A 25,189-nucleotide genomic window follows, 5' to 3' on the forward strand; every position below is an offset into this window, starting at 1 on the left:
GACCTAATGCATTGGACCAGTGAATGCTACCAACCATACCACAAGAGAACTAAAAGCAGTTCTAGACTATGTGATATTTCACACAAAGCCTGTTCATCGAGCTGATGGCGCCGTGAAACTCTCATTGGGAACTGCCCGTGCTGCTTATGTGGATGTCAGTAGCATTTTACCGAATCCAGCAGGTCGAGGGTTCGAGTCCTGGCGGTGAGGTCGTTGATTATATGTTGAAGTCCGTGTGCTATATGGACTAAATGAAATATATTCAGTATATTTACACACACACACACACACACACACACACACACACACACATATATATATATATATATATGACCACTTAGAATAATTTCATCTGTCAGCATAAATAAAGATCCTCTAAGTGATTTAGTGGTTCATCTCAGAGGGTTGTAAGACTTTGGCTTAATGTCACAACTTCTCGAAGTAGTACAACACATTATATGATCAGACAACGACCAACTACTGTGCAGTATTTAAGAACTAATGGTGTATACTACAGGAGAATACTTAAATGTTTTTTTAAATAGTGTTTTATTTAATTACAAAGCCGAACATACAGGTATATTGTTCAATTAACAATAATTCTAACAATAATAATCATCTTCACAAGGTACAGTACTCTAACATTTTTACAACTAAATATTATCACAAAGAACATCCACAGAGCACAAGTGAACAGCACCGCGAGTAAAACTGTCAAGGAAGATGGAGACAGGACCTAAGAGTCATTCCTCAGGAGACAACACAAAATGAGACTAAGTGGCTTATGTTATGATGATTCATTGGTCCGAAGGTTCATTTTTCAGCAGGTTCCTTTCTTCGAAGGTTCAATGTTCCAAAATTCATGTGAGGCTAAACTAGGTTACTAGACTACTGAAGGGGACCAATGAATCTTTAGATTAAGAGTCTGATGATTTGGTCGATTATCCTAACTCGAATTACTATACTGTTTACTATCGTTGTATACCAGCACGGTCTATGTTATACTGTATACCTGCGTTGTCTATACACATGCTGAACTGTATAACTGCATTGTCTATATACATACCAATGGTAATCTTGTATAACGATTTTACTGAAACACTTTACCTTGGAGGTCCAGTTTCCATCGTCTTATCAATGAGGTAACTTAATAATTATGTATCACACAGACAGTCGCATCTCGGAATGGGTTCATATTATCGACTCATCCAATAGAAACCGCTTTATTCATCATGAGTAATGTGACTATACATCTTGGCCTAGTCTCCCTCACACTCCCGTACTCCTGCAGGGTGTGGATGTGGTTTAGGGTGGACCACCAGCACCACCACCATCATTATTATTATCTGTCTGTATTAATCCACAGGCGAAAGAAGTCCTCACCTCTCCATCAGTTCTTCTTGAGTTCGACGATTTTGTCTCCCAAAGAAGGCCTGGAGGGTCTACGTGTGTGAGAACCTCAGCCAGTAGTGAAATAACACGTGTGATGTAGGACATGACAGGGAGCTCGAAGTAAAACACACAACACCGTAGTAAACATCATTCAGAACGGAGTGCTGTACATTGATCAACATGGACTTGTCTCACTATTTCAATATACATGAAATCTGTAGCACCACTGTTAATTTCCACCCTCTTAATGCTATGGTTTGAGTAAATAATATCACCAACGAATTTACATATCGAATAGAATACTAGTTTTATGTTTATAACTAGAGAAAGTGTCAAGAAGTTAAAATTGTGACCTACTATAGGTTTACTTTCATATCAAGAAGACAGACAAGCAAGTGTTACCACCTAGAGAGTAAACCTTGCAATAATACTCACTACGATTCACTTATACAAACACTGATGTTAAGAAGGGTGAATAATAAACATGTAAGTGAGTCAGAAATACCTAGGTCACTTAAATCTGTGGTATTAAGTGAAGATATGATGAGACAGTTTTCTAAGTGAAGCAGAATTGTTTTAACTGTTACAAAAGTGGTTACTAATTGATCATAAGCTGTTCACGTTCGTTCGGGCTGGTGAAAAAGAAAATTATTTAGTCAGTGAGTGAATCCGCCTGTCAGCTAGTGAGTCAGTGAGTGAGGATTTAGTATTCATAAACCTGAATGGAAAAAAGCCCATTTATAATTAAAGAAACACGTTGATTAAGGCTTGGGTGGATTATACCCACTTATTCTTGAGTATCTGGAAAACACAAACCTATTTACAAACGACTGGTTGTAAATAATCACACCTCTGCTTATCAATGAGTCGAAATAACTTGTTGTAAGAGTAACTACAGCCAACACAGACGTACAGACTCTCCTGCTTGAGGTTAACTTTAACGCCTGCCTGTGGACTGACTCGTAGCTTCTGTCAAGAGAGTTTTTCTGAAGACACACAGCTAACTTGGTTCATTTCTGTTGACTGCTTACATTAGGTGAAACTTGAACACATTTGCATACGAGAAAGAAATTTTTCATATCTCCTGTGGTTGGCCTTGGAGTGAATGGCAGGTCTTGTAGTGAGTGGAAGCTCTTGTAATGAGAGCTAACACTCACTACAAAAGCCACCACTCTCTCAGTACCTCTTGTAGTCAGTGGTGGATCTTGTAGTAGGCGGTAACACTTGGAGTAAGGAGTAGTATTAGCTCTAAGTATTAACATAGATAGGGTCGTCGTTGTCCTCGAAGGCACCGTTGTCGTAGATGTGGTTGTCGTCTGAGGGAGAAGTGCAACCATGTCAGTAATGTAAACAACGACTATAGTATAAACAATGGCTGTAATGCAAACAATGGCTATAGTGTAAACAATGACAGTAATGTAAACAATGATTGTAGTATAAATAATAGCTGTAGTGCAAACAATGGCTATAGAGTAGAAATTGCAGTAGTGTAAACAATGACAGTAATGTAAACAATGACAGCCGTGTAAACAATGGCTGTAGGGTAAGCAGTGGCAGTAGTGTAAACAATGGTAGTAAAGTAAACAATGGCAGTAGTGTAAACAATGAGAGTAAACAATACAATATAATGGGGGATAGAATTGTCTGATAAGGAGGCAGTGTGGCACCCATTTACAGCAGGGTGGACTAGGAGTGGCACCCCCGACCATGGATTAAGTGACTCTAAGGCCCGGCTTTCCGACCATAGTGCCAGGGATCTATAGGGTGAGAATCCCTACTCAAAGGACAGTGGGTTAGCACTGTATACACTCAACCACCGCACTCCATACCATCAAAACATACATGTGGAGCACTTCTCTTTCCATGTATGTATGTATGTATGTATGTATGTACGAAACCATCTATATATTTATCAAAACATCATCTTTCATCCTCTCTTACTAGGACACAGTCACCTCAACAGAGAAGGAAGGGAAGGAGGGAGAGAAGGAAGGGAAGGAGGGAGAGAAGGAAGGGAAGGAGGGAGAGAAGGAAGGGAAGGAGGGAGGTAGTGGACGGGGAGGGGGGTAATGGGGGGGGGAGGGAGGGAGGAGGGATATATAGAAATGGTGTTTAAAATGACAAGGGAGAAAAGTTGGAGTGCAATAACCAACACACACACACACACACACACACACACACACACACACACACACACACACACACACACACACACACACACACACACACCCTTTCGACTCTCACTGACCATCACCACGACCTCATCTGCAAATTTGGTAAGAAGCTTCTACACCATCCCCGACACCGGCTCCTACTACCACCTGAGATCCCCTGTCCGAGAATTGCTGTTCGACACCACAACCGCATCCAGCCCATACGTGCACGAACTGATCGCTATAAGAACAGCCCAGTCCCAACCATTGTAAAAATTATCAATAACTTGTAATAGACCAGTGTATTCACTCCCAGTAAACACTACTTCTTGCACTGTCACTATGTTGAAATGAACTGTAGTTTGAGCTTTTCCCCATCGAGTTATTATATATCTTATTTGTATCACTTATGTTACTTGTATATTATTTGTAATTCGTAACCCATTCCCCAAATATGTAACTGTATATTTTCAGCCTTCTGGCTGCCAAGCTCTTTCAATAAACCGTTAATTATTATTATTATTATTATTATTATTATTATTATTACACACACACCTTCTTGTTGTTTGGCCCACAGGTGAGGTGCTTCTAAGTACGCCGAGATGCATTTAGTCAGGTACAAGAACTGTTCCTGTAGGGGAAGAGATGTGAGAGTTATCTTCTGTGTTTATTAGTTACAGAGAGAGAGAGAGAGAGAGAGAGAGAGAGAGAGAGAGAGAGAGAGAACAATAACAATAACACACATACAATCTACAAAGTATGATACGTGAAAATAAGTCAATGAAAAATTAAAGACCTGCAACTGGCCGGTATACCCAAAACTTTTCTGCTAATGACTTAATACTGTAGTTCTGTTAGCCAGCAGTAAAATTTAAAGTTATTTACAAAGCTTAACTAGCAAACTTTTACCTCACAAACAGTTGTTTGTTAAGTACCGCTAAACAGCGCTACAGATAGCAGGAGTTCATCATATAAAATGGTCTTATGGCTGAATAACCTCATTAAAATCATGAAGATTAATTTCATTATTTACATCTTGATCATCAAAAAAAATCTAATCTATGCCGTTTGAAGGAGGATTTATTAACCAAGGATAGTGATCGGTGGCTTAACCTTGCCGTGCAGCATGTAAACGAACATGTTATTAAAGGAGCGGACAAGAGGAACATCACGGACATGGAAGCCTCAACCCACGAAAGAAAAGGAAGCCCATCTGGACAGCAGACCAGACTTTATTATTATTGGTGGATGCAAGTGAAGAAAAAAAAGTTAACATTGAATGGCCGCTTCAAGACTTTCCTCAAAAAAAAAAATAATAATTCGTGCATCATGCACTGAACAGGGCCACCTTGCCACAGTGTCCATTATTTTGTTTGTAGCATCAAACACTACTTGTACATTTATGCTATGGTAGCGTTTCCTGTTAACATATAAATGTTCATTTACACAAGGAACCACAACTTTTATGTGTGTGCCATCAATCGCCCCACAACACTGGGAAACCCACCAATTTCAATTAATTAATTCAGCTTGCTTTCTTTGAATTTCTCATTGAGTGAGTGGGAACTTCACAAATTGACAACAAATGTTTTGTTCAGTTAGTGCATTCAGTGTCTGAGTTATAGTACCGCATGGTAGTTGGCTGAGTGGTTCCAAAATCATCACTGCTTCACAGTTGCATTCATTCTTCCAGTCGCTAAACAACGCAAGGTTATGGCCACTTTCATCTCTGGGGTTAGAGCCCTATTCCTCCCAGCTCTACTCTATAGTGTCTCCCTCACTAAATCAGTCACTGCCATGATACCTGTCCAGTCCAGTCGATATCGCATGATGAGTTCAGAATCACTATTCATTAAATATATCTCTCCTTTCCCGATAAATGTGTTGCCGCCGCTGATGTTGCTGGTGGGTCGCCAGGGTATCAACTAACAGACGACTATTACGGGACTTGAAAGTGCTCCCGAGGTCTTTTAACTAACACAACTATCAAGGCCCATATAAGTTTTGTGTACACCGCCCCTGCTGTTTGAGAGGGGGCTAACTGACCCCTTTATTGTCAGCTACACACACACACACACACACACTCACCGTGGACTGGACCATAATGGGTCGTCGTTTTCTCATCTTCATCACTGTCTGCTTGATGTTGACGTACTCGGTTGTCGTGTCTGCGTCAGCCTCGTCTATTAGGTTCCACAGTCCAATAAACGTCCCTGTCCGTCCCACACCAGCGCTGAGACACAGATAGGAATGGCCTTTACACCAGCGCTGAGACACAGATAGTTATGCCTTTGTACCAGCGCTGAGACACAGATAAGAATGGCCTTTACACTAGCACTGAGACATAGTAATTTGCAATTCTTTTTGTACTGGGACTGTCGAGTGTGAAACTGTGTTGAGGGATGTGATATAGGTGTGATATATTGTGTTGTATTGTGTTATATTGTGTTGTGTTGAGGTATTTTGTGTTGTGTTGTGGTATATTGTGTTGTGATGTGTTGTGGTATATTGTGGTATAGTGTGTTGTGTTGTGGTATATTGTGTTGTGATGTGTTGTGGTATATTGTGGTATATTGTGTTGTGTTGTGGTATATTGTGCTGCGTTGTGTTATGGTAGATTGTGCTGCGTTGTGTTGTGGTAGATTGTGTTGTGATGTGGTATATTGTTTTGTGTTGTGGTATATTGTGTTGTGATGTGTTGTGGTATATTGTGGTATATTGTGTTGTGTTGTCGTATAATGTTATGTATTGTGGTATATTGTGTTGTGTTGTGGTATATTGTGTTGTGTTGTGGTATATTGTGTTGTGTTGTGGTATATTGTGTTGTTGTATATGTCGAAGGTGTTTAGCGCGGCCCCTTACCTACAGTGTACTAGGAGGTGGTCACCATTGGTCGGCATAGTGGAGCGGATATCAGCCATGAAGTCGAGGAGGTCAGTGACGTGTTTTGGAGCTCCGAAGTCTGGCCAGGCGGTGAAGTGGTACTGCTTTACCATCCTCTTCTGCTCACCCTGTGTTGTGTGAGGTGCCGTCAAGACTGAGGCCATAAGTTAATATATCCTGACTCAATGTTAAATTCTTAAGACACTTTATGAAGACAATGATGGCTGATAGAAACTGTTCCAGCTGTTGTTTTGTTTACATTGATTAATATTTAAAGTATGCAAGTATGAAGAGTAACTAATAACAGTACAGACGTAAACACTAACCGCCGCCACCTCCAGGTACCTGATGGAGTACAGTTCTTGCCTCTCCTCCCTGTGGTTGCGGATGATGTAGCTGCCGATGTTGATGCAAGTTTCATTAGGATACATTCTTTCGCAATTGAAATTTACACCCGTACCAACAGTGATTTACAACAGTACAGAACAACATCAACATACTGTACTGTACATAAGAGACGAGTTATTACTTCCAGCTTATCGTCACTTAACATGTGGTGGTGATCGTCACTTGGATGTTCAGTATTCTCGATTTGCTGAAGTACTGTACCATCAATGATCAGCGATGTAGTTTGTTCAGTTATTTCTGTCCTTACAAATCAGGTTTTAGTGTTGTAATAAAACCCTGTCCCTCCCTCCTCCCCCCCTCCCCCGTGCACCTCCTCACCCCCACCCCCGACCTCTCATCTGTGCACCTCCTCATCATCATGCTCCTCATCATGTGCACCTCCTCACACTGTGCAGTTATCTGAGCTATTTACTGGTGCTGTACACTCACCCACTCTCCCACCTCACATACTCACCCTGTACCTCCATACTCACCCTGTACACTCACATACTCACCTGTACCTCACATATCACTCTGCACTCACATACTCACACCCTGCACTCCATACTCACCCTGTACACTCACATACTCACACCTCACATCTCACCTGTACACCACCTGCCCTTCTCCCTGACGTTGGAGAGCATGATGATGGTGTACACTCCTTTCCATCACCATCCTCCAGAAGTCCTTCACGGTGTTCAGCTTGGGGCCCTGGGTGGCGATGAAGTAAGGTCTCTCGTGTATGTCCTGTTAGGGGAAGAGGAGACAGCTGCGTCAGTAATAAACACCCGCACCTCCCTACCAAATTTCAGCTATTTTATCTACAAAACTGTGGACCGATTCTCACGGGTGGTCGTGGGGAGTAGGGGGTGGGGGGTTAGGATATATTCAATATATCATGGCCATCTCTTAGGATATTCATATCTTATTACAAAATTTCAGTTCTCTATCTTCAAAAATGTGGAAATGCTTAAACAACACACACACACACACACACACACACACCAGGGCTTATGCTGATATTGCAGGGTCGTATCAGCAATTTGGCAACATAAACTTCCTCCACCACTCACTGTCTTGTCAGCTTTCTCGATTACATATACCGCCATCTCGAGAAACGAAAACGTCTGTAGCTGTCGCCTTCATTGATTTCACTAAAGCGTTCGACCTAGTCGACCACAACATAAACAAAGCTATTGACCTCGGGCTTCGGAGAAATCTCATACCATGGCTTACAGACTTCTCAGTGACCGACGCAGCTGTACGCTTCCGAGGGCTGTCTCCACCTTCAGTCACTCACCTGTGGCGTCCCCCAAGGCACCAAGATGGGACCACTCTGCTTCCTTATGCTCATCAATGATGCCCTAAGAGAAACCCCCTCCGCTGGAAATATGTCGACGACTCCACCATTGGGATCAGCGTCAACCTGCTCCCAACTATACCGCCCTTCAGGATTTATTGAACAGTCTCCAAAACTGGGCCACCAACAACCATGTCACCATCAACCATACCAAGACCATGGTTATGCACATCAACCTCTCCTCCGACATTGTCCCACCTCCTCCATTACCCTAGGTCCGGAACACTCCAGGTTGTAGATTCCACGAAGCTCCTCGGCGTCACCATAGACAACAAACTAAATTGGACCACACGTCAGTGAAGTTGTCAAATCCTCCAGTTTCCGTCTCCACCTCCTCCGCCGACTCAAGTCCTCAGAGTTCCTGCTCACGAGCTCCTCAGTGTATACACAACATTCATACTTCCCAAGCTCACCTATGCCTCCCCACCTGGTCTTCCTCTAAATGCCACACAACGTAAACACCTAGAAAAAGTGCAAAAGAGGGCATGCAAGATTATTCTCCTTCCTCACACCACATATCAAGAAGCGCTCAACACACTGACCCTTTCGACTCTCACTGACCATCACCACGGCCTCATCTGCAAATTTTGTAAGAAGCTTACACCATCCCCGACACCGGCCCCTACTACCACCTGAGATCCCCTGTCCGAGAATTGTTCGACACCACAACCGCATCCAGCCCATACGTGCACGAACTGATCGCTATAAGAACAGCCCAGTCCCAACCATTGTAAAATTATCAATAACATGTAATAAATCAGTGTATTCACTCCAGTAAACACTGCCCCTACACTGTCACTATGTTGAAATGAACTGTAGTTTGAGCTGATCCCATCTAAGTTACTATACATCTAAGTTACTATATGTCTTATTTGTGTCACTTATGTCACTTGTATATTATTTGTAATTCAACCCATTCCCCAAATATGTAACTGTATATTTTCAGCCTTCTACAAGCTCTTCAATATATACCGTTAATTATTATTATTATTATTATTATTATTACACACACGCACACAGACAACATATAGTGTGTGTATTATTATTATTATTTTTTTTTTGCATATTAATAAGAATTAAAAAAGAATCTGTCTCATACGTTTGTGGTGAAAAATTTGAATTTTATATATGTTCCTTGTGTAATTGATTTTCGTATTAAATAATTTGGATTAATAATTACGTGTATTTAATCTGAGTATTCATTTAATTCCATCTTTACTGACAAGGAATTTCTTAAACTGATAAACTTTTTGTTGTTTGAGTTAGGTAAGATAACGTAAGATCTACCCCTTGTTGTGCCGGTGCTACCAAAACATACCAATCGCCTACTGCCCGAACCATTACCTACATTACCTTGTCTGGATAACAAAGCCTGAAGTAGGATATTCAAATGATTAGATAATATAGATCACGATACTGATAACTGCTGGTGTGATATCCTTAGTGACAGTAAATTGGTAATACCAGTTAATGCCGCGATATACTGATAAAAACAGTTGGATATCATTAATCTCCGCTATATACTAGTGGCATAACTGTGTGATACTGACCGTTGTCGCTATACAGTGGTAGCAGCAGTGGGACATATAAAAACCGCTGTACAACACAATATATTCTACATAACTAAATATATGTATATGTTAGGGCAGCTTTAATGTTTTTTTTCTGTTTAATTTGTATGTATAGTAGTTTCAGGGTTTATTTCTTGACTTGGTAAATGTAAAATGATAATGGCAATTAAACTGAGAGTAATGATCACTTATGACTAAACCTCTGGGATCGTGACAGTAGTACTAGGTTTGGCTTACCAGGACGTAGCTGGCGTTGATGTACTCAGAGCCCTCCACGCCGGGTATGGGAGACAGCTTCACCCTCGCGTGGTCGACTGTTGGAGGTCCAGGATAATGTTATAATGTATTACTACGCTTTAACAACTAAAGTCTTTAAGCATGTTTACTAAAGTGGTAATTACGCTTGTCATCAATAATTAATGGTTTATAGAGGTACAGTTCCTGGATACAGTGTGTGATGATGAATGAGTGTTCATATTAGTGTTACAAACTAATATTCACACATGACAAGAGTATTGTCGAAACGGCACCAAATATACATGACCCTGTTTGTCCATACGTTAGTGCTCTTTATAAATATACATATATTAAACTAAATATTGATAGTCGCAGAATAAGCTTTAAGAGACAACTGGAGTTTATGCCAAATAGAGAGAAAATTTACCGATTGGTTGACTCACCGAAAATATTTATCCTTGAGCCACACAGTCAGCTCCCACTCCCTTATATGCTTCACTAACGCAGCTTTCGACAAGTTCTTGGTTAACCATATTTGTTCAATTTGTACCTTGTAACTTTTACTCGCAAGGTCTCTGCATCTCTACAGGGTCTCTACAATGTCTCTACATCTCTACAGGGTCTCTACAATGTCTCTACAAGATCTCTACAGAGTCTCTAAGCATCACTACTGAACACACTATCTTAATTTTCAATGTTTTATTCAGTAATCATCATCTTCTTACACACACACACACTACGAAAAAAATAGTTTATGTAGATTAATAAGACAAAAATTATCTTCTTTAATTAAGCAGAATAATGACCCCACCAACAACACTAAACATGTAACGAATATATAAAATACTGAGACAAAATTATACACAGAAATTATGTAGAATAGCGACACAAATACAATCAAAATACAGTACTTACAGTTTTTCCATGTTAAGATTTACTGTAATTTATAATGACATGGAAACACGTAACTGATAATATTAATAGATTAAAATGAAACACTGGTGTGATACAGAACCTCACTACTGGAGGAAATATAATAGTCTAACCTTCACCCATCGCCGTGTCTCCGTTCTTTTAAAGAGTTTACACTTTCACCGCAGGTACAGAGACCAAAGAAGAAACAAACAAAACAAAAACAGAGAAACTCACACAGACAGAGTGAGACATACACACACACGACCATAGCTAGGAAGAAAAATACGCAAACATCCATAAGCAAAGAGATACACATACGCCCATAGACAGAAGGACAGACAGACATACACATTTACAGACAGAAAAACAAACAAGAATCAAAATACTAAAGCTGGGATGAAGGAGGATATCCAAACTACTCACATGGATAAATATTTTGGAAGCGGTTCTTGGGTTTATTAAAGTCCTTTCTGGCATGGAAGTGTGGGAAGCTGGGACTCTGTTCGTCAATTTGCGCTAACTCTGCATCGAGGGCACGATGGGTGTCCCCCTCCAGGTACTGAGTAGGTAGACAGCATAATCTTGGTACATTAAGTGTTTTCTACATGATCTTCAGTGTGTGACCAGAGGTTCACAAGGTGGAGGGGTGCTTTGATAGGTGGGTTGGTGGGTTGGTAAGGAGGTTGGGTGGGTGGGTGAACTGGCAGGGAGTCTGTGGAGACATGGGATGCCAGATAACCAAAGTAGGTAGGTGGGATGACTGTGAAACTAATGAGGAGGGCAGGTGAGCTGGCTGGAAACCTGTGTAGGTGGGTGAGCCCTGAGAGAACCTGGAAGGGTGGTTTGGGGGTGTAGCAGGGAGCCAGGGTGTGTAGGTACTCACTTCTTTGTGTTAGTCTTTGTCAGCAACCGTACAAGATTTCATACATGAACTCATAATATATATTAATTTATAGGATATTATACAGACAATAAACCTCGATAACTCGGCACACACGGGATCCTGGCCTTGCCGAATTATCCCAAATCCCGGCTTATCGAGGCACCCCCTACAAAATACAATAAAATACTGTACTGAAATATAAAAATGTCATCATTAACCAAAGGCTTTCACTAGGTCTCACAGTCATAGCCCAGACACAAGACCTACCTCGATATATTCGTGCAGCTCATTCTTCTTCACTTCGGTGCTGACGACGACACTCGGCGGACGAGATGTCATAGGCAACTCCGGCGGGGGTGACCTGCAGGAACAATACAGTAGTTTCGTGTCTGTGACCTCCACACTCCTTTAGTCTTTCTCACCATATTATTTGGTATGTGAAAAATGTATAATTAAATAAATAAATAAATAAATAATGAACCGGAGTTAATCAAGCCTCAAGAAGCGGTTCATGAACCAAAAGAGACAGGAGTCGTAGGCCAGGTTAGCAGGACACTCGCTACTGAAGCAATACAAGGGTTTAGACTCAACAACCTGACGCTTGAAATGAACGAGTGATGACTCCCCAAAATATACTCTGGTGGAGTATTTTCTCTGAACCATTACACGAGATTCCTGTAAACAGCGAGTTATAATTATTAACGGTCTATAATGTAAGTTAATCCGGGACTAAATCTGTACACATGACAACGTCCAGTTTGAGGTGTTTGTGCTGGCTCTGTGTTGTGGAGGAGCCGGGATGCTGTACTGTAACTTAATTTGCTTCAGAGCCGTTTTGTAAATGAGAAGTATTTTTTTATATAAATACACGCTCAAGAACCCCTGAAGCCTGACTTACTTACAGAAACATACTCCAATTAGGTTAGGTTAGGTTAGGTTAGGTTAGGTTAGGTTGCACTGGATTTGGTTCCTGTAAAAAGGATGTTGTGTCTTAATAAATACAATAAATCATAAACATTTAACTAATGTTGTAACCACCTATGTTTAACACCACATCACAATCTCTGATATATCACTCCGTTACGCTCCGTAAAAGAGTCGATGGAGGAGAGAAAACTACGAGTTGTTTCTGGTGTAAGATCACAAACACGAGAAACATTACGTGGGTGGTGTTCTTTTCTTCATCTTGTCCTTCAGTTTGTCCCTGAAGACGACAGCAGCGACTATGAGAGCCAACAGCAGGACGCCCACCACCACACCCGCCACGATGCCTCCAACATTGACGCCCTTGTCTGTGGTCACCGCGTCCCATACAGGTGGTCCAACACCTGCCGCCGTCCCCGCCTGAAGGTGAATGTGAGAACCAAAAATGACAAGAACGCGACAGTGTGGTACTGTGACATAAAGAATAAAAACTGTCATCACATTTATTATTATATCTTCACGGGTATTAATAATGTTCAGAGCAATGATGTTTTCAGAGAATAAGTATAACAGTGTAGGGTCTGGTGTTCATCCTGGCTGATTACCTTATGATAACATAGCTAAGGTTAGGTTAGGTTAGGTTAAGTTAGGTTTGATGAGTTCAAGAGAAGTTACATGACAATAAAGCAGATTTAGCTCCAATAAAATTAATTTATAAAATTGGAATTAGTTAATTTAACCGCCACACCGCCCCGTTAAGTACAGTACTGCGGTGTCCCTCAGGACTCATTTAGTTTAAAACTCGGGTTGAAACACGACGACCCTCTTCAAGGGAAGATGATGTTTAATAATACGGGCGTTAGTGCCAAAGGTTTTCAGAAGCTCTGTTCTCATTATTGAGGATATTGTCTATTGAACCGCATGATTTTAGGAATAATGAATAATAATCTTATCAACATAATATTACTGACAGAGTATTGTTCAGTTACCTACTGTAGGTGTACAGGGGGGTATATGTATAAGGCCTAGTATGTTGTATAAGTTATGTGGACCCATATGTATAAAATATATACATGTGGATCCACATAACTAGTGAGGGAATCAAACCCTGGACCTCTACGTGTGAGCAGGGATCACTACCACCACGCCACAAGGACAACAAAAGCAAATCTAGGCACAGGCAATCAGCACTGGAGGTTCACGGCGCTTAACAAGCACGTTGAACAGGCCTTGTGTGGAATAAAACAAAACCTAGGAATGCTTCTGTTGTCCTTGTGGCGCGGTGGTAGCGATCCCTGTTCGCACGTAGAGGTCCAGGGTTCTATTCCCAACTAGTGAGATATTATTTGTACAAGGAAGTCCGCGTGTTACATGGACGAATGATATATATATATATATATATATATATATATATATATATATATATATATATATATATATATATATATATATATATATATATATTCTATGTATGTGCTGTTACCATTACCTTGAATTGAAATATTGTCCAGCACCTGATAAACAAACGCGCCACCCAAACTACCATCAGGGTAGTAAATCATATCAACACGGGTAGGTACTAGGTCTGGCGGCTCACCCGGCAGTCTTACCAGTCTGGTCACACAGAGCGCACGTCTGCCCCGTGCTCTTGCCTCTGTACTGATACTACTCCTTCAGTGAACAAATTGTCTTATTACGCGTCAACTCCTGTCAACCTGTACCTAACCTAACCCTTTCCATGGAGCATTACGGTACTTAATCATCAGTAAATAACCCTGGGTTTCTCATCGTCAAGTGTTCTAAATTCTTATACCTGCATGAACCGAGACTCGATCTTTTTTTTACTCACAAATTATTCTAAAAACTCGGCTTATGTAAACGGTTATGAATACTAGATGCTAAAATTACGATTGGTCTCGGTCTCGACTTTTTACGGTCTCAAATGGCAATTTTCGGCCTCGTCCCTCAGGTCTCGGATTACATCACTGTTATAAATTGACAAAATAATATTGCACTTGAAGAGTAACAAAGTAACATTTTGCCTGTAAAGTAACACTAACATTTTACCTATAGAGTATCACTGTAACATTGTACTTGTAGAGTAACACTTTAACAGTGTGCCTGTAGAGTAACACTGTAACATTGTACCTGTAGAGTAACACTAACATTGTACCTGTAAAGTGACACTGTAACGTTGTGCCTGTAGAGTAACACTGTAACATTGTACCTGTAGAGTAACACTGCAACTTGTACCTGTAGAGTAACACTGTAACATTGTGCCTGTAGATTAACACTGTAACATTGTACCTATAGAGCAACACTGTAATATTGTACCTGTAGAGTAACACTGTAACATTGTGCCTGTAGATTAACACTGTAACATTGTACCTACAGAGTAACACTGTAACATTGTACTTGTAGAGTAACACTGTAACAGTGTGCCTGTAGAGTAACACTGTAACATTGTACCTCTAGAGAACACTGTAACATTGTACCTGCAGAGTAACACTGTAACGTTGTTCCTGTAAAGTAACGCTGTAACATTGTACCTGTAGAGTAACACTGTAACATTGTACCTGTAGAGTAACACTGTAACATTGCAACTGTAGAGTAACACTGTAAAGTTGTACTTGTAGAGTAACACTGTAACATTGTACCTGTAGAGTAACACTGTAACATTGTACCTGTAGATTAACACTGTAACATTGTACCTGTAGAGTAACACTAACATTGTACCTGTAGAGTAACACTGTAACATTGTACCTGTAGAGTAACACTGTAACATTGTACCTGTAGAGTAACACTGTAACATTGTACCTATAGAGTAACACTGTAACATTGTACCTGTAGAGTAACACTAACATTGCACCTGTAGAGTAACACTGTAACATTGTACCTGTAAAGTAACACTGTAACATTGTACCTGTAGAGTAACACTGTAACATTGTACCTGTAAAGTAACACTGTAACATTGTACCTGTAGAGTAACACTGTAACATTGTACCTGTAGAGTAACACTGTAACATTGTACCTGTAGAGTAACACTGTAACATTGTACCTGTAGAGTAACACTGTAACATTGTACCTGTAGAGTAACATTGTAACATTGTACCTGTAGTGTAACACTGTAACATTGAACTTGTAGAGTAACGCCAACATTGTACCTGTAGAGTAACACTGTAACATTGTACCTGTAGAGTAACACTAACATTGTACCTGTAGAGTAACACTGTAACAGTGTACCTGTAGAGTAACACTGTAACATTGTACCTGTAGTGTAACATTGTATAGTGAGTTGGACTGGAGGCCAGAGATGGTGTAGGAGGTCAGGTTGTGGGATAGGCTCTTGTTGTTGGCTCCCCAGATCAGCTGGTAGAGGGTCAGCTCACCGTTCAGCTGGACGGGTTCATCCCAACACACCTTGACGCTGCTGCTGCTCTTGTCTGTTAGGTTAAGGGAGGCTGGCGGCCCTGGTGCTGCCAAGGTAAAGTTTACTCCTCAATAAAACTCAAACATTTAGTGAAGAAACACAAGTTAGTTTCTCGGATCCTGCCAAACATCTTATTAATTTATCAACACAATAAATATTTTAGTTTTAACTCTTATAACAGAGAATGAATACGATATGTGGCCTTCATATAATGTTTTACACTTGACGGTAAACTGAAAAGTTTATTTTAATATTGATTTTGTTTATTGGTTAAAGTTCTATCACTCAAACACTTAAAGCTATTGTCTTATAAGCTGACTCCAGGGTAGTAGTGATGTTGTGTCACCAGTAACACCAAGATTCTCACCTGACTCCAGGGTAGTAGTGATGTTGTGTCACCAGTAACACCAAGATTCTCACCTGACTCCGGGGTAGTGGTGATGTTGTGTCATCAGTAACACCAAGATTCTCACCTGACTCCGGGGTAGTGGTGATGTTGTGTCACCAGTAACACCAAGATTCTCACCTGACTCCGGGGTAGTAGTGATGTTGTGTCACCAGTAACACCAAGATTCTCACCTGACTCCGGGTGGTGATGCTGTGTCACCAGTAACACCAAGATTCTCACCTGACTCTGGATAGTGGTGATGTTGTGTCATCAGTAACACCAAGATTCTCACCTGACTCCGGGGTAGTGGTGATGTTGTGTCACCAGTAACACCAAGATTCTCACCTGACTCCGGGGTAGTGGTGATGCTGTGTCACCAGTAACACCAAGATTCTCACCTGACTCCGGGGTAGTGGTAGTCATGTTGTGTCACCAGTAACACCAAGACTCTCACCTGACTCCGGGGTAGTGGCTTGGCAACAGTTCCAGGCACCAACAATGTTGTTGACAATCACTCCAGCTACACACACGTTGTAAGCCGTCCACGGTGTTAAGTTCCTCAAGTCCACATATATGGTGTCTGTGTCTCGTGAGCCGTGTGTATTGTCGTGTGACCACAGCACGTGACCAGTGTAGTTTACTGTATACCTCAGTACTGGACAACTTGACGTGATACTCGACCATGAGACGGTCAGGTCGTGAGGGGAAGTGGGCAGGTCACAGCTGACCTTCTGTGTTGCCTCTGGAGCTGAGGAACAATGGTCACGAGTGTTACATATGACTATATACTTACATAATATTAAGATATGTGATGTATTCATTTTGTATGAGTCTCTGTTGCAAGAGCGGTTGTCTATGAAAGGAAGAGACGTGAAAGGTATGTGTACTTTGTAATAATTAGTTTATTGTTTGTATTGGGTGTTAATTATATTGGTTCTATGTAACTCCTGTAATAATATAATATTATGTACTTATATAAAGAAGTTTTGAATTAATATTCTAATCCTAAAAGATATATTGATTGTTTATGTTGAGGAGCTGCATTCCTCCATGGGCAAATACAGGGTGTGGATGTGAGACCAGGAAAGTGATTGTTATCTTGTTTCATCCATTTTAGAACATAAGAAAATAAGGAGTCTGCAATAGGCCGGTTGGCCTGTGCATGGCAGCTCCTGTCGAGAGTTACTACCACTCTCTATCATCCATGAATCTATTTAGCCTCCTTTTGAAACTTTCCAGAGTTCCCGCACTTACTACAAAGTTGCTAAGCTTGTTCCACTCGTCCACCACCCTATTTGTGAACCAGTTTCTTCCTATCTCCCTCCTAAACCTAAACTTACCCAACTTGAATCTGTTGTTCCGAGTCCTCTCCTCTTTGGATATTATAAGAACTTTATCTATATCCCCTTTATTGATTCCTTTCACCCACTTAAATACTTCTATCATATCTCCCCGCACTCTTCGTCTTTCTAGGGAATGCAAGTTAAGTTTCTTTAACCTATCCTGATATGGAAGGTTTCTAAGTCCCGGAATCATTTTTGTCATTCTTTGCTTACTAACATGGTTACTAGTCACTACTATCTCGCTTAATCTATTTTCTTCACTATCTTTGTATACAATCGGTGCCTCTGGTATCATGTTTAAATTTTCGGTGGTGAAAACTGTTAAAAAATGCCCATTCAGATTATTGCTCATTTCTCCGTCGTTATCAGTTAGCTCGCCGGTATCTGACTGTAGTGGTCCAATTTTGTCTCGTGTTTAAATTTGATACATTTGGAAGAATCATTGGTGTTTGACTTCGCCTCCCTTGGTACCTTCAGTTCATTATTCCTCTTTGCTTTTATTATCTCGGTCTTAACCCTACTGGCCAATACCTTATAATAATCTCGGCAATTTATCCATTTAGGGCCATTGTTGTTTGATCTGAGTTTTCTGTATGATATGCTCTGCCTTTGTGCATTATATAACTCATTATTTAAATTGTTTGGGAACTCGTCAACCTCAGATCTCGTGGTCAGGTCACCCTCAATCATCATATTTTGTGAGGTTATCATTATCAGGTCTCCAGGTAAAGTGAGGTCGCTCCCTATGGGTACATTGTGTGGGTCACCCCTTCTCTCAGCTGCCTCTTCAAAGTATCAAAGTTTGCCCTTCTGAAATCTGGGAATTTATAATGGAATTTTCCTTGCGACTGCCATTAAATTCTAATTTGAATCGTACTTCTTTGTGATTCCTGTTTGCAAGTTCGTTCTCTACCTCGACATTACTAATGAAGTTTTCTCTGTTTGACAGAACTAAATCGAGTATATTATTACCCCGGGTGGGTTCGGCTATATGTTGACTTAGGAAACAGTCCTGAACTGTTTCAAGAAAATCCTCTGATTCTGAGTTACCTGTAAGATCGATCCCATCTAGATGGCTAAAGTTAAAGTTACCTACTATACAGACTTGCTATATCTGGATGCCCTGCGCACTTCATCCCAAATAAGTCTCTCATTAACTCTATCAAGATTAGGATGTTTAAATATTACTCCTGTGATTAATTTTTGCCTACCATCAATTAATTCTATCCAAATTGTTTCTGTATTACGCTCAGTTTTTATTTCCTTATTTATTTCACACTTCATATTATCCCTGACATAGATTGCTATTCCGCCTCCTTTCCTAATCTGCCTATCGGTATGGAATAATTTTTAACCTTTAATTTGGTATTCGACAGGTAACTCACGTGAGTCTAAGTTTATCCATGTTTCGGTGAATGCTATTACAGGTACATACGAACGCCCTAATTTCATCCATTTTGTTTCTCATACTCCTACTGTTTGCGTAGTAGACATTTAAGTTAGTCGTGTTCTGAATCCTCTCTTTGTCGGGTTTAGGTTTTAACTCCCTGCCTAATTTAGTTTTGTCATAATTCTTAGCACTATTTCCCTGTAACCTTTCACTTTGTTTACCCTCTCCCACTGCAGTCTCCTCCACCCCCGTGCTCATATGTTCCCCTGGCAGTTTAAAGACTTCGACAGCTTTTGAACGGTCCTCTCGAGAGAGCCAGCCACCTCCCACAACTCCATTCCTCCTCCCACCAAGAAAACAGTGCAGTGATCTATGAGCAATCTGCGACTGATACTAACGTGATAAACACAATTGAAAAATCCCTGAACAACAGTGTTGTACTGCTACTAAAATCCACCTATTAAGAGGCACTCAGTACACTGACTCCCTCTGAAAACTATCCTTCCCCATCTATTAGTTTGGGACAGTTTCTGCACCATTCCTGCTAAAGCCACCAGCCACCTTGGGTGTTGTTGTTGTTGTTGTTGTTGTTGTTGTTGTTGTTGTTGTTGTTGTTGTTGTTGTTATTATTATTATTATTATTATTATTATTATTATTATTATTATTATTATTATTATTATCATTAATATTATTATTATTATTATACACAAACCCATGCAGGATAAAAACACTTGGTGTATGAAGGAATAAACCGGTGATATTACAAATGAAAAAAATATAAGAGTTCATTCGTGTTAAACTCACGCTTAGAACCTGTAGTACCATTGGCGTCAACACAGTCACCATAACCTTTGATAGTGGCGGCCTTGACAGTGATATTGTAGAGGGTACACGCCTCCAGGCTGGTGATAGTGTACTGGGTGATGTTTCCAGTGACACCGGGCACGACCGACGTGTTCCAGGTAACACTGTAGTTTGTTATGATGCCTCTGGGCTTCTCTGGGGGCTCCCACACCACCAGTAAAGAGTCTGAAGTTGTAGAATGTATCCGGGTGATGGCTGGAGGTCCCGGGGCTGGAGGACAAAATTACATAAAACTGTAGTTAATAATAATATGATAAAGTCCTTAGTTTAATATAGTCCTCTGTGTACTTACAGGGATAAGTAATACCATTACTTTATAAGTGTGAACCCTGGAGGCAAAGCCGCTTATTTGTTTAACTTCAGCTGTTGAGCCTCCAAGTATCCTGACCAGGACTGAACACCTTCTCTTAATACCATCAACAGTTTTCTTCATTCTCTCAACTTTCTCTGCTGAAGTATATTTCATCAACATGGTTTAGACTGCAAACACCGTAATGCTCAGTTTATCTTATTTGGTAGTTTTAACAGTGACTGTTGAAGGAGTTTTGGAGGAGTTAAGACCAGTGTTCTCTCATGATAGTGACACATCTGTATGGAACTTGTGTTTTATGATAAATATATCAGACATGACCAGACCTTTTACTGAGTACTCCGTCTAGCACACTACTATGAGCTGGACACACCCGGGCCTACTGTCTCGCACACACAGACACACAGCTGCTCCTTCACCTACACTACAGTTATTTATATCGGTACAAGAATACTTACAAATAATCGTACTGGTACACACACACACACACTATATTCATTTAGATACACACATACACACAAACACACTTTTCCTTGTAAAGTTACACACAAAAAACACAGACACAAACATACACGCGAGTATTCACACAAGTGCACGTACAGTACGTCTCACCATGGTGACTGTGTGGTCGACGCGCCAACCCTGAGGTGACAGTGACGTTATAGTGTACTATGACTGCACGACACTGTTACAGGACTGTTTAAACTATACATCATACATAACATGTATATAACGTAAGTCTACATGTATATCTGATAAATTTAGACGACAGGTTGTATACCTTCATTCCTTAATGTTCGTCTTCACATATAGAACATACCACAGCGTTTGCTTTAATATTTTACATAACAAAGTAATATTTACTGTACTATATTATATGTTCTTTACCCTGGAGATGAAATATTGTGATTAATGACTTTTTGTGGTTCCCATAACTGTGAAATAATTCAATTTCTACAAGTACTGTAGAGTGACTCGATTCCATGCCCTACTCACCACAACTCATTTGTATACTTCAATAATTTATTTGTATAGATAACAAATGTGTATCCGCACGTCAATCCACCGCCATTCTAACCTGTTGTTGACCAAACGCTTCCTGTGACTCTTATTCTAAATCTTTCATCCAAGATAACACGAGCTAAACTAACCTATCGAAACTAACCTAAGATAACCTAACCCAACCTAACGATGACACGATATCTTTAATTGTGGTTAATTTAAGTTAGGTTAGGTTAGTTAGATTTAGATGGTTCATCTTGGATTAATGATACATTGTACCGAGTCGTTGTTAAGCGTCTGTGTGTTTACAACAGATCAAATGGAAATGTGGCAGCGGATAAAACGATTACTCGCCCAACACTTACGGGAGGAAAATGACGAAAACTAAAATATGAAAATAAAACTTCTTGTTATTGGTCTGCTGTTTTCTCGAGGTAAAGAATTTATCTTGTATAGAGAACTGATCTAACTCACAGTAGGTGCTCGAGAGAGCTAAGTGAAATATTACCAATAATTTAGTAATGTTTTGTTTCTCTGATGTTTTATTGGAGTTGGTCACGTCCGGTCATCTGGTGTAATATTTCAACTTCCGGAAAAACTCACAAATATACACTACAGTACAAGTAATGTATCGCAGAGGTCGAGTGGCTACAAGACGCGGCCGAGCCTGTAGGATGGATATATTACTTGGGGGAAGTGAACGGCTGTAGAGAACAATACTGTTACCTTGTACACCGACAGCTAAGTGTTCAGTGTGTTGCTCCACACTGCCTGTGGGACCCACTCTCACACTGATCCCTTCTATAGTGGTACAGCAGGTAGTAACTAAACACTACCCTACTACCATGTACTACCACCATATACTACCATGTACTACCACCATATACTACCATGTACTACCATTACCAGCACCACGTACTGCCACCATCACCACCACCATGTACTACCACCATTATCACCACCATGTACTACCATTACCACCACCATGTACTTCCACCATCACCACCACCATGTACAAACATTACCACAACCATGTACTACCATCACCAGCACCATGTACTGCCACCATCACCACCACCATATACTACCATGTACTCACCATTACCAGCACCATGTACTGCCACCATCACCACCACACCATGTACTCACCACACACCACCATGCACTGCCACCATCACCACCACCATACTCAGCACAAACACCACCATGTACTACCACACCACCACCACCACCACCACCCTCATTATCACCACCATGTACCACCACACCTCACCACCCCACCACCACCACCATTACCACACCACCATGTACAACCACCACCAACCAACCATGCACCACCACCATTACCAGCAACCACACCACCAACCACGCACCACCACCACACCACCACCACCCCACCATGCACCACCACCATCACCACCACCACCACCACCACTCACACCACCATGTACCACCACCATTACCACCGCTCATCACCACCATTACCACCAAGCATCACCACCATTACCACCACCATGTACTACCACCATGTACCACCACCATTACCACCAATTCATTACTGTTCTCATACACCATGTACCACCACCTCATTACCACCGCCATCGCCACCATTACCACCACCATGCACTACCAACCATGTACTACCAAATTCCCCATTACCTACACCACCACCATCACCACTATAGACCACCATACCACCAACACTACTCACCCACCTCTCACCCACCCACATCACCAATTTACGTACTCACCCAGCATGTACCACCACCATGCACACTCACCATCACCACCCACCATCACCACTCTTCATTATCACCACCATATACTACCACCATTACCACCACCACATCACCACCATGTACTGCCACCATCACCACCACACCATGTGCACACTTTATCACCACCATACCACCACCATTACCTCCACCATGTACTCACTCACCATCACCACCACACCATGTACCACCACCATTACCAACGCCACTCACCACCATTACCACCTCACACCAAGCACTACCACCATTACCTCCACCAAGTACTCACCACCACACACCACACCAAGCACTTCCCACCCATCATCTCCTCCACCATGTGCTACCACCATTACCACCACCATGTGCTACCACCATTACCACCACCAAGTACTACCACCATTACCACCACCACGTACTACCACCATTACCACCACCAAGTACTACCACCATCACTACCAGTGGCATGGGGCGATTATTAAGTTTCAAATTTAATTAGTGGAGTTAATGTTTATTTTTTTCAAATTAAGTTAACTTGAATTTTTAAACATTAACTAATGAAGATTGTTCGAGTACGTTAACCAGTCTGTGTCAAATTAAATTAGGGTAATTTTCACGTGGATTAAATAACTTAATATCGTGTAAATGTTTTCCAGAAGAGTCAATAAATACTGTAGTTTGAATACGTGAACAGTGAGGCAGTCTGGTGTACTGTACAGGAAGGTCAACAGTGTGGACTCTCACCGGGGCTCGTGCGTTATATATTATTTATTATATTTTCTAATTGATAATTAATCGAAGTTAATCAATTAATTTGCCAAATTTTCGATTAAGTTAAGTTACGTTAAACTGTTATTTCAAAAGTTAACTAGTTAAGCTAAGTTAATTTAACTTAATTGTGAACTTGTAAAAGTTAACGATTAAGTTAATTAATTAACCCATGCCTGACTACCACCATGTACTACCATCATCACCACCACCACCATGTACTACCATCATCACCACCACCACCACCACCATGTACTACCATCATCACCACCACCACCATGTACTCACCATCATCATCACCACCACCACCACCACCATGTACTCACCATCATTACCACCACCACCACCACCATGTGCACCACCACCACCACCACCACCCACCACACCATACTCACCATCATCACCACCACCACCACCAACGATCTTTACCACCATCATCACCACCACCACCACCATGCGTACTCACCATCATCACCACCACCACCACCACACCATGTACTCAACATCACCACCATGTACTACCATCACTACACCACCACCACCTCACCATGTACTCACCATCATCACACCACCACCACCACCATATACCACCATCAACACCACCACCACCATGTACCACCATCATCACCAACCACCACCACCACCATGTACTCACCATCATCACCACCACCACCACCATGTACCACCATCATCACCACCACCACCACCACCATGTACCACCATCATCACCACCATGTACCACCATCATCACCACCCACCACCACCACCATGTACCACCATCATCAACACCACCACCACCACCACATACTACCATCAACACCACCACACCACCACCATGTACTCACCATCATCACCACCACCACCACCACCATGTACTGTACCATCACCACCACCACCACCACCATGTACCACCATCACCACCACACCACCACCACCATGTACTACCAACATCAACACCACCACCATGTACTCACCATCATCACCACCTCACCACCACCACCATACCACCATCATCACCACAACCACCACCATGCACTACCATCATCACCACCACCACCACCACCACCATGCACTACCATCATCACCACCACCACCACCACCACCATGCACTACCATCATCACCACCACCACCACCACCATGTACTACCACCACCATGCATTAATACCATCGTCAACAACATTCACTATGAACATCATTATTCCACTTGCATTAAGCATCACCTTCACCATCAAC

At 41.4% G+C, this 25,189-nt stretch overlaps 1 protein-coding gene across 1 annotated transcript in view; it reads right to left on the reverse strand.

The window, feature by feature from the left end:
• Window positions 1-521: 521 nt before the first annotated feature.
• Window positions 522-25,189, reverse strand: part of LOC121868652 (phosphatidylinositol phosphatase PTPRQ-like) — a 25,061-nt gene continuing 393 nt past the window's right edge. Inside the window, exons 2-14 of the mRNA XM_042369488.1 lie at window positions 20,065-20,334; window positions 16,981-17,274; window positions 15,979-16,184; window positions 12,947-13,128; window positions 12,052-12,145; window positions 11,325-11,460; window positions 9,987-10,063; window positions 7,423-7,565; window positions 6,755-6,860; window positions 6,408-6,556; window positions 5,634-5,778; window positions 4,101-4,176; window positions 522-2,708 (exon numbers count right to left, since the gene is read on the reverse strand). Of these exons, the coding sequence (XP_042225422.1) occupies window positions 2,641-2,708; window positions 4,101-4,176; window positions 5,634-5,778; window positions 6,408-6,556; window positions 6,755-6,860; window positions 7,423-7,565; window positions 9,987-10,063; window positions 11,325-11,460; window positions 12,052-12,145; window positions 12,947-13,128; window positions 15,979-16,184; window positions 16,981-17,274; window positions 20,065-20,334 (1,946 nt within the window). The 3' untranslated portion in view covers window positions 522-2,640. The remainder of the gene's footprint in view (window positions 2,709-4,100; window positions 4,177-5,633; window positions 5,779-6,407; window positions 6,557-6,754; window positions 6,861-7,422; window positions 7,566-9,986; window positions 10,064-11,324; window positions 11,461-12,051; window positions 12,146-12,946; window positions 13,129-15,978; window positions 16,185-16,980; window positions 17,275-20,064; window positions 20,335-25,189) is intronic.

This window comes from Homarus americanus, unplaced genomic scaffold, assembly GCF_018991925.1.
Source record: "Homarus americanus isolate GMGI-L3 unplaced genomic scaffold, GMGI_Hamer_2.0 scaffold30535, whole genome shotgun sequence".
NCBI lineage: Eukaryota > Metazoa > Arthropoda > Malacostraca > Decapoda > Nephropidae > Homarus > Homarus americanus.